Source organism: Bos javanicus, chromosome 3 (assembly GCF_032452875.1).
Source record: "Bos javanicus breed banteng chromosome 3, ARS-OSU_banteng_1.0, whole genome shotgun sequence".
Lineage (NCBI taxonomy): Eukaryota > Metazoa > Chordata > Mammalia > Artiodactyla > Bovidae > Bos > Bos javanicus.
The window spans coordinates 110,933,899-110,950,468 of record NC_083870.1 but is presented as its reverse complement, the minus strand read 5'-3'; the positions used below and the strand labels follow the sequence as shown (position 1 = coordinate 110,950,468).

The 16,570-nt window shown below is 41.7% G+C and overlaps 2 protein-coding genes across 9 annotated transcripts in view; both read right to left on the bottom strand.

Annotated features, from left to right (window-relative positions):
- Positions 1–293: 293 nt before the first annotated feature.
- TMEM35B (transmembrane protein 35B) lies at positions 294–4,965 on the bottom strand. Its single transcript, XM_061412580.1, has 3 exons — positions 3,431–4,965; positions 1,800–1,980; positions 294–848 (listed from the first exon to the last, which is right to left on the bottom strand). The coding sequence occupies exons 1-3, from the start codon at positions 3,722–3,724 to the stop codon at positions 751–753; spliced, it is 573 nt and encodes a 190-aa protein (XP_061268564.1). The 5' UTR covers positions 3,725–4,965; the 3' UTR covers positions 294–750.
- Positions 4,966–5,060: 95 nt separating this feature from the next.
- Positions 5,061–16,570, bottom strand: part of ZMYM6 (zinc finger MYM-type containing 6) — a 45,118-nt gene continuing 33,608 nt past the window's right edge. For 7 of the 8 annotated variants that reach the window (XM_061412572.1, XM_061412577.1, XM_061412573.1 and 4 more), the window contains 2 exons: positions 8,900–9,044; positions 5,061–7,014 (listed from right to left, as the gene is read on the bottom strand). In XM_061412572.1, coding sequence (XP_061268556.1) covers positions 5,183–7,014; positions 8,900–9,044 — 1,977 coding nt within the window. In that variant the 3' untranslated portion in view covers positions 5,061–5,182. The other variant, XM_061412578.1, reaches the window with a different exon arrangement.

Here is a 16,570-nt window from a genome sequence, read left to right as displayed (position 1 = left end):
AGAAAATAAGTATGTAGAGGTGATTCACTGTGAGGTTTACAATAGCTAAAAAAATCGGGAACAATCCAAATGTTCCTAGTGGGGGCCTTTATAAATACATCACACTGCAGCCTTACAATGGAATACTACGCAGCCATTAACGTCAATGAGATAAAACAGACGTGGAATGGTGATCACACTGCACCCTTACAATGGAATACTACGCAACCATTAACATCAATGAGATAAAATAGACGTGGAATGGTGTTAGTTAGTGTGTTAGGTTTAGAAAGCAAGGAAAATAAAGTAGTACATATAGTTTCATTTTCATTAAAAATATATCCGAATAAAGACACACGAAAAAGTTGGGAGGTACAGTTATACAAAGGAATTGAAAGTATCAATAGTTATTTGGGGGCATTAAAAGTTTGGGTCATTTAAATTTACTTTCACATGACATGAGGAACGCTAAGAGTATGTAACATGGACTCTTCAAAAAAAAGAGCAGTAAAGTGTCCAAGAGAAAGCAGGGCCAGGTAGACCACATGTCTACTTGAGAAAGCAGAGCCAGGTAGACCAGATGTCTACTTCAACACTGGCCACCCTTGACTGTATGGGTAACAAGGTGACATTCTGTGTTCCACCATGTTTCTGCTTTGACAGTGATATGGCCTGAAGGGACAAGAGATACTCTACTCCCAGGATTCCTTGAATGGACTTGGAGACTTCTTCCTAGTGGGTCTGGACATCTTTTCTGGTTTGGACTTAGAGCTAGCAGATATCCAGCAGCAGCAGGAGCCCCAGGCAGACGATGGCTGGGACGCAGGTGTTCAGTGACTCTTTTAGAGACACCAAAGTGAAGATAGCCCCTAAAATGGAAAATGAGGTTCCTGAGGCTCCCAGGGAATGCCTGGGAGATCCAGGAGATCAGAGCCCTCCAGCCAAGGTTGACTCATTCGAGCTTAAGCCCTCTCTTGAACACCGTCCCCCTCCCCACATACACACACCCTAAACTAGCTGCTCTCAACCCTCTGATCCCCCAGAAAAAGCAGAACCAGAAATCAGAAGTTTCTTAAACTAACACAGCCCCTCTCAGGTGGCAAGAAAGAAAACAGGAACAATCCAACCAAACAGGGCATGGAGTGAGTAGGTGGGCATTTTCTGAAGGATCAGATTGCCCCTGATCCTTCTTTCTCAACCCCAGTGAAGGGAAGGGAAGGCCCAGGGACTGGTGGTGGATATGGTGGGGAAGAGCTGAAAATGGGGCAAGCTGCGGAGATGGAAAGAAAGCCTAGAAGAAGGGCAGGAGCGCCAGCAGCAAGGGTGACACAAAGCCAGGGGATACAGAAGAGCCTGAAGATGTCTGGCCTTTGAAGCAGCAGCTGTCTTTGTACACTGGCAGTTCCTGTGGGGAGAGCTACTGAAAGGGGGCCCTCCAGGAATCATCCGCCTTTCTGTTCAGGGGGCCCGGCTTTCTTGCTGTTCCACCTGCCAGACACATGAGTCTGGTGGCAGCTGCTACTTCCTCCCCTCATCTCAGGGTAGGGGGTGAAGAGAAAGGGGTAGGGGCTTTTAGGTTCCAATATATCCTTATGACAGAAATATCATGCAGCCAATAGAACTGCTGACAATTGTTATAGTGTAAGTTTTAAAAGCACCTATCCTAGTCTGAAGACCATGGAAACTGCAAGTGAGCAGAAAGTGCTTCTGGTTCCAGAGAAAAAAGCGTGGCAACAGTAAAGTGAGCAGTCAGATTTTTTCCTCCCGCAGAAGTTCCCATTTCACCAGCCCGGTTGCACACCCCTCCCCCACCCCCTTACCCATCATGAGCAGCGTCAAAATCAAGTTACTCATCTCTTGCAGCATCGGTGGGCCCAGGACCAGCAACAGCCCAGCCAGCAGTTCCAGCCAGCCCACAGCCACTTGGTAGCTCATGGGATCTGGCTGGTAGCCGAACACCTTCAGCGGAAACACCTCAGCGAACTGCACGAACAGGGCTTTCTAGAGGTGGCAGGGAATGCCTGTCAGCCACAGTCACCAAGGATCCATTTCCCAGATGCTCCGCAGGGGCATTCTGTGCCAGCACCCTTAACTCCCCCAGCAAAGGAGCTACTATTCTAGGCCAGGGCCAGGGCTGACCTCAGCCAGCCTGGAAAGGAGAGGGCCTCCCTGAGGGGCCGAGCTTTGGCATCAGAAAACACTTTATGCTCCAAAAAGGGCTGGATGGTGGTACACAGATGGACGAACTTTCTCACCAGATTACAACCCAGCCCCAGATTCCAGGAAGAGGAAGCTAGGCTTGGCCCCTCTTATCTAGTGCCAAGGCTTGGGAACTTCATGACTTCTCTTTCCTTCTGCCTGGCCTGGTTTCTCTTCAGGCTACTACGCAAGGGAGTATTTGGAGATGAGGAAGGGGATGGAAAGAGAGATTGTATTGTTCATTAAACAGGTTCTACTGAATATCATATGCTGGGACCTGGATCTCACTGCAGCAGACAGGAGGTTGAGGGGTTCAGAGTGACTCAACTCTCTGACTCAAACTCTGTCCTGAGCGACATGACTTCACCTGGACCCTTAGGGTGGCTTTTTCCTGCTCCCCAACCTCAGTTCTACCTTCCCTACTCAGGGCTCTAAGGAAGAAACTCTAAGCCGTCAGGCTCTGAGGATGTTTCCCCAAACAACCCACCCTAAGCCAGGCCAAACGGGGGCAGGGGCGGGGAGGTGGGAAGTACTTTGTCTAGAAAATCTGGCTGGTTTAAGGGGCTGGGTGGATTGGTGGGCAGAAAGACATGTCAGCATTCCCGAGAGTGGAACTAGACAGGAAGCCGAAGGGCGACTTCTAGGCCTCCCTCCCGGCCCCAGGAAGGATTCCGGATTCTAAGTTCAGTTCAGTTCAGCTGCTCAGTCGCCTCCGACTCTCTGCGACCCCACGGACGGCAGCACGCCAGGCTTCCCTAAGGTAGTTGAAGGTCTAAAGTTTGGGTCCTGCTTCCTGACTAGCTGTGTAACCTTTAGCAGAAACACTCCACCTTCAGGGCAAGTTTCCTATTTTGTCAAGGGGGGATTAGTTAAACCTCTGCCTCGAGAACTTTCCGAGAACTCAAGCAAACGAAGGAGGGCAGCAAGGGAGCTCGGTCCTACTCCCTCCCGCAAAGGGTCCCCGAGCATTCCTCTTCCGGCTCTAGATTTGCCTGGAAGGGGATACCCGATGGGAAGGGGATGGCAGAGAACTCGCAGGAACTCCCCAGGCCAGTGCCCACGTGTACCGGAGAGCTGGCCGCTCTCCCCCAGCGCTAGCGCCGTCTAGCCCGAAGGCAGGCGGGTCCGCGGGGCGCGGGTAGGCGGGGCGGGGGCCGGCCGGGCACCTGGGTAACGGCCGGGGTTGCAGCCTCCGCTGCCGCGCGGTCGATCCCCCCGCCCGAACGCCCTCCGCCCACGCCGCGCCGCTCACCATCTGCTCCGACACCGGAGCCGAGATCTGCTCCGAGAGCTTGGCCGCCCCCGTGAGCGCGAAGAAGCTGCCCAGCAGCACGCGCAGAGCCGTGAGCGGGAGCGCCATGGCCGCGCAGGCATGCGGGCCGCGCCCGCCCCGGGGTGGGCGCCGCCGAAAACCCGCCCCCTGCCGCCCGGGCGTTGCCTCTCTCCCCGGGCGGCCGGAAGACCTCGCCTCCCAGCGGGGCTGCCTCCCTCCCTCGGCCCGGCACCGGCTGCCAGAAGAGGCACCGCAGGGGCAGGGCATCCCCATCTCACAGCTGGGGACACTGACGCCCGCTTGCTCTTAACTGACACTAAACAGTCCCTTCTGAATTCAGGGAAAGTTTCCCAGCCAATATGGACAGAGCAGAAGAATCAAACACGGGTATCTGGACGTGGCTTGCAAAAGAGCTCCATTTGGGTCAAAAAACGGTGGGGCAGGGGGTCGCTCCTGCCCCTGCCACGCTAGCTTGGCGATCGGAGCTGTCACCTAACCTCAGCGGGCCCCAGTGGTGTCCTCATCTGAAATGCGGATAGCGCAGTATCAGTCCTGAGATACAGCACAACGCCTGACACAAAGAATTATTTGTAAATTATTTGTGAAATTATTAGGAATAAATCAATTGCTAGTGATTATAAAATAAGCTGTTTCTTATCTTTGCCTGAAATATATTTTCGCTCTAATATCTCTCAGCTGAAATTCCAATGTGAAAGGTGTTTGAAAATTCAGCTATGTGCAGCGGTGGGTAGAGGCGTTTGCACTGAACAAAACCTTGCAGTCCACTCCTGGCCCATTTTCTTTTACCGAAATCTATCTAAACCTGGATGAGAAAACTATGACGAATTTAGAAAGTTTTTTTTTTTTTCCTAACTAACCCCCACCCCCAGCTAACAATGCTTGTTTACATTTTTTAATGATTTTTAAAAAAATTTAAGGTAGCTTTCATGACACTTGAAAATATATGAAATTCGTATTACAGTGTTCATAAATAAGTAGTTTAATTGAACCAGTTTGTGTATTGTCTACCACTCCATTTGTGATGCAACAAGAGAACTGAGTAGTCCCCACCATATTGCCTGCAAAACCTAAAATATTCACGACCTGGCCTCTTATGAGAAAGGTTCGCTAAGCCAGGTCTAGAGAGCTGAGAGGCCCCTAACAGGGGTCTCAAATTCTCCTGCTGCTTCCATTTCCTGTTAGCCAAGCTGCTTGGATCTGGTTTTCTATCTACCCACAACCGGCTGGCTGAAGACTGAAATGTCCCATGTGTTTCTAAAGGCCAAGCAGTTTCAACATCCAAGTGTGTTAGCTATTACATTATAAACTGGGCCTTTTGCTGAGTCCCTTTGCTGTCCACCTGAAACTATCACAACACTGACAACACTGTTAACTGGCTATACCCCAACAAAAAATAAAAAGTTAAAAAAAAAACACCAACCAAAAAAAACAAAAACAAACCGGGCCTTTCATTACCTACATCTTTGTCACTAATCCAAATGACTGATCCATCAATAAAATAGCTAAGTTCTCTACCTTGGACCATTAAAATTATATATAGTTATGTATAAATGTGTAATTATTAAATTCCTCAACAAAAAGAGAAGAATTATTAAAACACATATTTAATCACCGAGAACATATATCCACACTAGGAAATTATATTTTCAGATACTCATACAAAATTTAACACAAAATTATAGACTTTGATACTAAGGAATATGCAGATTACTATTCTTTCTCCTTTACCAATTTTTCTATCCTCGGAATTAAAGATGTGACAGCAAGTCGTAGTGCAGGGCCAGAAACCAACAGATTTCTTTGTTTTGACTCAGTCAAAGCTGAAAAGGTAGCATCACATAAATAAATAGTTGAAAAAGGTAATAAGAATCTCATCGCCTTTTCATGGAGTTCTGGGTAACTTGCCTTTGCGTTTATCCAAAACTGAGTTACAGACATTGATTTAAATACTGATTGTAACCTTAAATCTGATGATAATTGTGCTAATTTTTCTTCTTCCAAGTCCGTGAGATTACTCTTTTGGTGATTCGTAAAAGGATTAATTATCCACAGATTTCCTGAACGCACGTCGTCTTCTGGTGGATAACAATCATTGAGCATTTGAGAAAGTCCTTCCAGGTGCTCTAATATAACGCCTGCCATACTGCTCATATTTAAGCCTGATGAGCTGGAGAAGTCGGAAAATGAAGGGAACATGTCATAATCATTCTCTTGTGTGCGCTTCAACCACGTTTTTAACTTTTTCTTAAGCGTATCGATTTTATTATACAAATTGAAGAGTGTAGTCATAGTTCCTTGGAGACTTAAATTTAATCCATTTATAAGTGAAAAAACATCTGATAAATAGGCCACCTTTGCAACCCATTCCTCATCAAAAAAATACTTGGCCAAATCTGAATGCTTCTGATTTAAAAATATTTCAATTTCATGTCGTAATTCAAATAATCTTGTTAAAATTCTTCCTCTTGATATCCAACGCACTTCAGCATGAAGTGGTAAATTCACATGCTCAGACCCCATCTCTTCACACAAAATTGTCAACATTCGTGAATTCAACGCATTGCTCTTTATAAAGCTTAAAATTTGTGCTGACTGCAAAAGAATTTCATGTAAGCATGGAGACAACTTTGCTGCTGCTAAATGTTCACGGTGAATAAAACAATGTGTAAATGCCACCGTATTCGTGGCAACTTCTTGAATTTTTGCCCTTAAACCAGAACACCTACCAGTCATGCTTGCCGCCCCATCTGTACAGAGACCAACACAATGCTTCCAATTCAGAGATTTACTGTCAATATATTTATTTATTAGTTCAAATATTTCAAAACCCGTCATTTGGGAAGGTATTTCAATGCAACATAATAATTCTTCTTTTATATCACTACAACCATAATCAATGAAACGAATATAGCACAAAAGAAGGGTGGTATTTGAGATTTCTGATGATTCATCTATCTGAAGGGCAAACCACTTTGACTCTCTGACTTTTTGTATCAGCTGATCTTCAATGTCTGCAGATAGTTCATCAATCCTGTGTCCAATTGTATTATTAGAAAGAGGAATGGTTTTCATCTTGTCTCCAGCACTGGAACCCAAAACTTCTGAACACATTTCTACTAAATATGGTTTAATTAATTCTTCAGCAATGGAAAATGGCTTTTTGCTGGCAGCAATTTGGAAAGCAATTAAATAAGAAGCTTTAACAAGTGACTTTTCAACTAGTAAACACTTTTTTAAAGCACTGTTTTGACATTCCATTTCAAGAGATTTTTCTTCAAAAAAATCTACTGGTTTGTTTTCTAATTCTGAATGCTTTGTCTTCAAATGATGAGAAAGATTTGCTGGCTTCATGTTTTCACTGGATAAAATTTCTCCACAGATGACACACTGTGGCCTCGGTGAACTTTCTTTTGATCCCGGACAGATAATAAAACCAACTTTTAAATATTCCGCATCGTAAGTCTGGAAAAAACCTATTCTTTTTTTCTTTGCAGGTGGAGAATCAAGTTCTGCATCATTTTTCTCATTAGGCATAGATAAATCTGAATGAAATATTTGAATCAGTTATTTTCAAGAATAAGCAATTTATGTTTATCCCCCAAGCATTTAAAATTTACATTGTTACTATTTATATTTGTCAAGAGCATATATTAATTAAGGTTTAAACACAAACCATAATACTTCCATGATGCCATTTTTAATTCAGCTTTTAGCTGAATTTCTGTTTGTTCAAAGCTTGGTCCCTGACAATAAGTATTAATAAAGCCGAGGGCAGTCGTTCATGTCCTAGCAATGCCATGCATTCAATACATGAGTGGAATTAGGGCTGATGTCTGTAGAACACACCAAGTTAAAAATAAACTATTTTACTTTTTAAAAGATGTGGGGACGGGAGTAAAAGGAGAAAAAAATGTTGAAAAAAGTTAATATTGAGTGAATCTAGATGAAGGGTATATTCATTGTGTATATTCATTTATTCTTCCAAGGGTGTTCATTGTGCTGTATTTTCAATCTCAAAATTTTGAATTTTTCAAAATTAAAGTTGAGGGGAAAGGGGTTACATATCCAGTGTCAAAGTGCAGAGAAATGGATGCTATCAAACATTGCTGGCTGGAGCATAAATTGATATAACTTTTCAGGAGGGTAATTCTGCAATAACACATCAAAATCTATGCCTTAACAATCTATGACAGCTTTTGAATCAGTAATCCCACTACTTAGGATTTATCCTAAGGATATAATTATACAAGTGGAGAAAGATCTGTTTATACACCCTTAACTCAATACTGTTTATAACACTAAAAAACCAGTAGCAATCTAAATGTTCAACCTAAGGAGGATGGATACACGTTATATACATATCCGTATGTTATATACATTGGGATCTGTGCATACATTAAGAATCGCAATATATATTTAAATTTATGTTGATATGAAATGTTTTCATGCAATGTCAAGTAAAAAAGTAGTTTACAACAGTATATGGAAAACATCCTAATAGAATCTAGACATTCAAAAAATGTAATAAGCACACACATACCCACATATGTAGCTGTCCACAGATCCCTTACTACCTTCCATATGTGGATGTGTATTTAATATAAAATACAGGTAAACAAAGAGTGTATCACTTTAACAGGAATATAAAACAAATTAGATTTACTGAGGAAGGAAAACAATTCTCCTTGACTCCTACCAAAAGAAAGACATCCTACATAAAAACTCATGGTTAGTTGTTGACAGAATAAGCTTTTAAATATAGTATATTCTGTGAAGTAAAATTATCATTAAAAAGAAATAGCAAAAAAAGTTTTCGGCAGTATATTTATGACTGAGTACTTTTGCTGTCCACCTGAAATTATCACAATATTGTTAATTGGTTATAAACTCCAATATAAAATAAAAAGTTAAAATAAATGTTTTAGGCAGAATAGGCTATAAAAATACCTGAAAATATAAGGGTAGTGGGATTAAAAGCAGTTAACATGGAATGGGGCAAGAGTATACAACATTTTCAAATAATTTTCCTGATCACCAATACCTCACACACATCGTTATACTTTTAGTAAATTAATTCAGTGTTTAAAAAAGAACCAAGGTTAATCCACTAAAGCTTGTAACTAAATTTATATTTAGTAATTATAACAGCCTGTCAGTACATCTCAAGAGCAATGTACATGTACAGGAGATGCTTGTTCAGAAGATATTGTCCACATAACGCTTTGGTACATATGGATTCAATTTAGTAGTTATTAGTGTTAATGACAATAAATACAAAAGGAATAAATTACACGTTCAAAGTAAGTGATCCAAGAACTAATGTTTTCACATTTAAGAAACTCCCCATGACTTTTCTTTCTTAAAAAATCAAAACAAGCACACAAAACAGAGAACACACTTACTAAGTGTGGAAAGCACAACACGTACCTGTCTGACACTCCTTGTGTTGTGTATGTGGTTTGCAAGAGGTAGCCTTGGTCTGTGTGACAGGTTTGCACAATAACGCTTTGTTCTTTAAAAGTTTTGAAGACTGGGAAGACAGAAGTTTCATGGCATCTGTCTGCACACTTCCCTAGTTAAAAACAAATTCAGAAACCAAAGACAGATTTTTTTTTTTTTAGTATCTTCTCACTGACTATAATTGCTATTGATCGAAAGGTGATATATATAAAAAGAAATATAATTCTCTGAAAGAGTGGTACAATAAAATTGCTTTGGAAAATATATACTAATTACTAATTCTTCAATCAGGATCAGTACCATTTATTGATTTTTAAAAGTACTCTGCCTACAGTAAGTACAACGAAAACAATCTGCAGATTAGGACAACTGGATATTCAGAAAAACTGGATCAAACTTCAGACCATATGCAAAAAAATACTTCATATGGATTAAAGACCTCAACACACAAAAAATAAAACTTTAAAATTAATGGAGAATTTTCAAATAACCAGAACTCAGAGAAAATACTGTTCATCTAAGAAGGCCTTCTCATCTCCCCTTGCTATTCTCGGGAACTCTGCATTCAGTATATCTTTCCCTTTCTCCCTTGCCTTCTTTCTCCTTTCCCTTTCTTCTGTGCCTGGTTCAAAATTGGGAAAGGAGTATGACAAGGCTGATTTAACTTAAAAGAACATAGGGCTTCCCAGGTGGCATTAGCAGTAAAGAACCCGCCTGCCAATGCAGGAGAAATAAGAGATCCAGGCTCAATCCCTGGGTCAGGAAGATCCCTGGAGGAGGGCATGGTAACCCACTCCATTATCCTTGCCTGGAGGGCCCCATGGACAGAGGAGCCTGGTGGGCTACAGTCCATAGGGTCCAAAAGAGTTGCACATGACTGAAGTGACGTGGCGTGCATGCATACAGAGTACATCATGCCGAATGCCAGGCTGGATCAATCACAAGCTGGAATCAAGACTGCCTGGAGAAATATCAACAACCTCAGAGATGCAGATGATACTAGATGGTAGAAAGTGAAGAGGAACCAAAGAGCCTCTTGATAAGGGTGAAAGAGCAAAGTGATAAAGCTGGCATAAAATTCAACATTCAAAAAACTAAAGATCATTGCATCTGATTCCATGACTTCATGGGAAACAGAAGGGGAAAGAGTGGAAACAGTGGCGGATTTTATTTTCATGGTCTCCAAAGTCACTGCAGATGGTGACTGCAGCCATGACATTAAAAGACACTTGCTCCTTGGAAGAAAAGCTAGGGCAAACCTAGACAGTGTATTAAAAAGCAGAGATACCACTTTGCCAACAAAGGTCCGTATAGTCAAAGCTATGGTTTTTCCAGTAGTCATGTACAGATGTTAGAGTTGGACCATAAAGAATGCTGAGCGCCAAAGAATTGATGCTTTTGAATTATGATGCTGGAGAAGACTCTTGAGAGTCCCTTGGACAGCAAGGAGTTCAAACCAGTCAATCCTAAAGCACAGTCCTGAACATTCATTGGAAGGACTGATGCTAAAGCTGAAGCTCCAATACTTCGTCCATCTGATAAGAGCGGACTCACTGGAAAAGACCCTAATGCTGGGAAAGACTGAAGGCAAAAGGAGAAGAGAGCAGCAGAGGATGAGACGGTCAGCTAGCATCACCGACTCAATGAACGTGGATCTGAGCAAACTCCAGGAGATAGTGAAGGACAGGCGAGCCTGATATGCTGCAGTCCAGGGGATCGCAGAGTCAGACAGGACTTAGCGACTGAACAACAACAACAGAGAAAGTATTCTTAAATAAAACATGAAAGACTACAAGCAGAAAAGGCTGATACAATTGACTACCTTGAAATTTTAAACTTTTGCAAACAATGGCCTTTAAAGTTAAAGGACAAACAACAGAATGGGCGAATGTATTTAAAACATGTTCTTTCATTCAGTAAACATTTACTGAATGTTTACTACAAGCCAGGCACTGTTCTTAGCCCTGGAAGGTCTTAAATTTAAAAACAAAAGCCAGAAAATTAGGATTGTATTTTAAGAGTGATGGGAAACCACCAATGGTACACAGCAGTCCCTCCATGTCTGCAGTTTTGCTTCCTTGGTTTCAGTTACCCATGGTCAACTGCAGTCTGAAAATACAGTATTAAATGGAAAACTCCAGAAATACACAATTCACAAGTTTACGTTACGGAACTGTGCACCATTCTGGGGAGCACGATAAAATCTCCTGCCGTCCCGTTCTGTCCTGAAGAGGAAGTGAACCATTCCTTTGTCCGGCATATCCTGCCCATTAGTCATTTCGTAGCCCTGGTGGTTCAGACAGTAAAGAATCTGCCTGCAATGCAGAAGACCTGGGTTTGAACCCTGGGCTGGGAGGAGTCCCTGGAGAAGGGAGTGGCTACCCACTCGAGTATTCTTGCCTGGAGAATCCATGAACAGAGGAACCTGGCAGGCTACAGTCCATGGGATCTCATAGTCAGACATGACTGAAGCAATTAACACTTCCACTATTTCTTCCACTTTCAGCCATCAAGGATGTCAAACGATTGCCGTGGTATCACAGTGCTTGTGGTCAAGTAACTATTACTGTATTTAGGTTCCCAGATAGCTCAGTGGGTAAAGAATCTGCCTACAATGCAGGAGACACAAGAGACGCAGGTTCAATCCCTGGGTCAGGAAGATCCTCTGGAGAAGGCCATGGCAACCCACTTCCAGTCTTGCCTGGAGAATCCTGTGGACAGAGGAGCCTGGTGGGCTATAGTCCATGGGGTCACAGTCAGACATGACTGAAGTGACTGAGCACAGCACAGCATAACTCTTATTGTATTTGATAATGGCATCCCAAAACACAAGAGCAGCAATTCAGATACGCCAAAGAGAAGTCCTAAAGTACATCCTTCAAGTGCAAAGGGAAAAGCGTAACACTTCATCACAATGCCTACGCACTTCACCTCAATCATCTCACATCATCCAACAATGGTGATACAGTACAATAAGGCACTTTGAGACAGAGATCACATTCATGTAACTTTCATGGTAGTGTACTGTTATACCTGTTCTGTTATTGCTATGGTTGCTAATCTCTTACTCTGCCTAAGTTATAAATTAAACTTTATCATAGATGTGTATATATAGGAAAAAAATTAGTGTATATATTGGGTTTGGTACTGTCCATAGTTTCAGGCATCCACTGAGGGTTTTGCAACATATTCCCCACAGTTAAGGGAAAGACTGTTATTTAAACTTACTTTTTAAATAGATGTTGAAAGAAGAAAATAAAGTGAAGTTGCTCAGTCGTGTCCAACTCTTTGTGACCCCATGGACTGTAACCTACCAGGCTCCACTGTCCATGGGATTTTCCAGGCAAGAGTACTAGAGTGGGTTGCCATTTCCTTCTCCAGGGGATCTTCCCAACCCAGGGATTGAACATGGGTCTCCGGCATTGCAGGCAGGCGCTTTACTGTCTGAGCCACCAGGGAAAGCCACAATAGATGTTAGATGCAATAATTTTGAATGATGTAGTCATTCATAAAGTATATGCGTGAAAAGTAAGTTTTCTACAACTGTGTGCCATGTATCCAAACTCAGTCTTGAACACAGTGTCCTCAGTCTCTTATACATCCTTCTAGAGATGGGCTATATAATTAAGTTGCTTCTGATTACACATGATGTTGTTGTTCAGTTGCTCAGTCGTGTCCAACTCTTTGTGATGCCATGAACTGCAGCAAGCCAGGCTCGCCTGTCCTTCACTATCTCCTGGAGTTTGCTCAAACTCATGACCATTGAATTAATGATGCTATCCAACATCTCATCCTCTGCTGCCACCTTCTCCTGCCCTCAATTTTTCCCAGCATCAGGGTCTTTTCCAATGAGTAGGCTCTTCATATCAGGCTCTATCATATCGGGTAGGCATATCATATCACATCAAAGTATTGAAGTTTCAGCTTCAACATCAGTCCTTCCAATGAATATTCAGGGTTGATTTCCTTTAGGACTGACTTGCTGTCCAAGGGACTCTCAAGAGTCTTCTCCAGCACCACAGTTCTAAAGCATCAATTCTTCAGCACTCAGCCTTTACACATGGTAGCATATTATTAGCAAGGTCAGCACCTTGCTTTGCCACTTAGCTAACCATCTTGGAAGTATTTTCATATAACTTTATACAAAGCTGCCTGTTAACACTTTTATACACTGAATGCACTATATGTAATTTGAAAAGTCCCTGCTGCTGAACATTAAATGTTACAAATCTTTTGCTACCATAAACAAATAAATATCCTTACATACAAATTGATTCTGCATGTGCTAGTATATCTATAGACTAAGGTCTTTTCTCTTTTCCTGCAAAGCCTTTACTGTCTCCATTTGGCCCATGGCTTGGGAGAGGGCTCCTGGGTCATTAAAAAGCTGCCTAGTGGCTTTAGGAAGATGTTCAGGCAGAAGTCCTGACACCTGGGGGATGCACAGTGGCCCCTCAGAGGCAGCTGGGCCAGAGGCTCTGAGCCCTTCTGGAGTTGAGGCTGACCCCTCAAAGGGACACGTGCCGGCCCAACGGCAGCCAATCTGTCAGGTGGATGCCCAACTTCTTGCTGAGTTTCACCTCCTCATCTGTGAAGTGATTCTCCAGGACGTCACAGAGCCGGAGGTCTGCACAGGCAGAACCAGGGTATGAAGACCCAAAAGGGCTTGGTTCAGGTTCTTCTCCACGACCACAGCAGTGTCCACAGTGTCCAGGGTTCTACCTCACTCATCGTGGGACAGCTTCGGCCACCCTGGAGGAGGATGCAGCCACTGCACCAGGTTTGTATCTTCAAGAGACCAACTCTCAGGAGAAGTGGTCCACATTCTCCAGAGCCACACTGCCATGGTGGAAATGGATGCTCAGAGAGCAGTACGTGTGGGAGGCCTGCAGATGCAGGTTGACCACGCATTTCATGCTGGCCTCCACCTTGGTGGAATAATTCTGATTAATCTGGGAGTTCTTGGTTGACTGGTGGTAATAAAGACAATGTTGGCTGGTCCTGGAGACAGTGGATAGCTGAGAAGATGGTTCTGAAGGTTAGGACTGGAAAAGAGGTTGGAGGGTGGTCAGAGGCTGCAAGAAGAGGCGTCCCTGGGTCTATTCCAGCTAGACCCTATTGAAACACGAGACAGATCCGCAGGACTGCCAGGCGTGCTGACTAGAATAAGGTCGTGTAAGTGCTATTTGGTGGGTCAAAGTATATGAAAATCTGTATATTACAATGTAAAGGAGCCTGCCTGTTTTCCAATACTGTTAAACACCATCAAATGTTTTTTGCTGTTTCTCAATAAGTGAGAAATTATGTAATAGTAGTATGGTTAGATATTTTTCATGTTTAAGCATTATTTATTATATTTCCTCTTCTGTGAACTGTCTATTCATATCCTTTTCCTGGTTTTCCTTTATCTTTTAATTCTAGGCATGTTTTTTAATGGGCAGTATAATATGGGACAAACCCAAAAATTCAAATAGCAAATAATGAAAAAATAATTCTCCCTGTTAAAATTCTCTCCCAGTCTTTCAGTTCTCCTCAGAGGTAATCACTGCTGTCTCATTACTGGCTGCCTTCCAGAGGTATTCCATACAAACGTACAGGCACAAAACATATATAAGACTGCTTTGTGTCTGTACATAAAGAGCCACCACATTCTTTTTAACTGCATGATATTCCACTGCACGGGATACGGTATATTTAACTACAGTCTGAACAGAGCAGCTGTGTATGCGTGCAAGGGACTCCACTTGCCAGGCCATGTGACTAAGTGTGGGATTGGAGAGGATGCATTTCAGACTCTCTATCTAGGGCTATTTTTTTTTTTTTCTAATTTATACAATATCTCAGGATGAACTCACAACAGCCCTGATCACCAATGAAACCACCAAGATGTTTACAGGCTTTTCCTACTACAAACAATACTGCAACTGTTATCCTTGTACATCATTTCATACATGTGCAGAATAGATCTGAAGGGTAAATTCTTAAAATTGGAGCTCCTGGGTAAAAGAGTACTTACATTTTCAATTTTAACAGTTTTACTAAGCTGCCCTCTGTAGCAGTTTTACCAACTGCTATTGGCATTTTTATCTTTGCCATCTGATAAAACTATAGTTCTAAATAGCACTTCTCTAATCCTGAAGCTGAATTATGTTTGTGTATGTTTAAGAACTATTTTTATTTCCAAGTCTGTAAAATTATGGATCATACTCTTACCCATGTTCCTAATGGGTGTTGGGTCTTCTGACTGACTCACAGAAACTCTTTACATATGGGAAAAAATAGCCTTCTACAACATAAATTGCAACTTCTTCATTTTTCTCATGTGTCTTGACTTTGAAATGTAGTTGAATTTTCCTCACAAATCTTTTATGGCTTTTGGGTTCTGCGACATATTTAGAGAGACTTTCCCTACTTCTGCATTAAAATTCTTTCCTATACTTTTTCCTAATACTTTCATTATTTTTTAAACTTGAAACCGTTCTCCATCTGGGCATCATTTTGGTTTAACTTAGGAGGTAGAAATCCTATGGTATTTTCTTCCATATGTCTACTCAGTTGTCACAACACTGTTTATTGAATAATCTAGATCTCTCCTAATGATGTGAACTGCCACCTTTATTATTTCTAAAGTCATGTGTATGTGTGTATATATATATACACATACATATATATATATTTACATATATATTATATATATACTTTTATATAATTATATATATATATTTATGCATGCATGCATGCATGCTAAGTCACTTCAGTCGTGTCCAACTCTGTGCAACCCTATGGACAGCAGCCCCCAGGCTCCTCTGTCCACAGGATTCTCTAGGCAAGAAAACTGGAGTGGGTTGCCATTTCCTTCTCCAGATTTATATATAATATATATAACATTTCTATAATATTTATAATTATATATAGTTTTAAAATAAATTTTATTAAATAAAAAATTAAATATTTATATAAATATATTGTGTGTATTAGATATTAATAAATATAAATATATATTTTTATATATTTAGGTCTATTCCTGGACTTCTTTTCTATTGAACTGTCTCTCTGTGGCTTCCTGTTGTTTCAACTATGTAGCTCTATAAAATCTATTGTATAAATGATTCACTTCACATCTAAAACTACCACAGCACTGTAAATCAACAATATGCTAATAAAATTTTTTAAACTTTTTTTTAAATTTGTAGTTATAATTTGGGGAACTAGCTCTTCCCCTTTATTCTTCTTTTTCAGAATTTTGTTGAAAGTTTTTAAAGCATCAGAGTGACAATCTGATTTGTGTTTTAAAATGATCATTCTGGCAACACTGTGGAGGAAAAAAACTGAAAATGGCAAGAATGGAAGGAGAAAGGCAAGCAGCAGGTCACCACAATAATACAGAAGAAAGATGGTGGTGGCTCAGACTAAGAAGATGGCACCAGCAGTAATAAGAAGTAAGGAACACTGCAGAGGAAGTGTGCAGGAAATAAAAGGACTCGGCTTTACCTGAGATGGCTATTCATCATCTAACAGTAGATGTCATGCAGACAGTTGGATGGATACGTGAACCTAGAGCTCAGACGTCAAGGCAAGAGAAGTAAGTCTGGTAATCAGCCACCATCCAGGTGGTTTAAAACCAGAGGACTGTATGAG

What these genes read in the sequence shown, in the direction of transcription:
- TMEM35B (XM_061412580.1), bottom strand. Translation starts at nt 3,724, where the DNA reads ATGGGGATGCCCTGCCCCTGCGGTGCCTCTTCTGGCAGCCGGTGCCGG. An exon ending in CTCCGGTGTCGGAGCAGATG is followed by an intron (nt 1,981 to 3,430) that starts GTGAGCGGCGCG and finishes TGCCACCTCTAG; the next exon opens with AAAGCCCTGTTCGTGCAGTT. An exon ending in TTTGACGCTGCTCATGATGG is followed by an intron (nt 849 to 1,799) that starts GTAAGGGGGTGG and finishes TTTCCATTTTAG; the next exon opens with GGGCTATCTTCACTTTGGTG.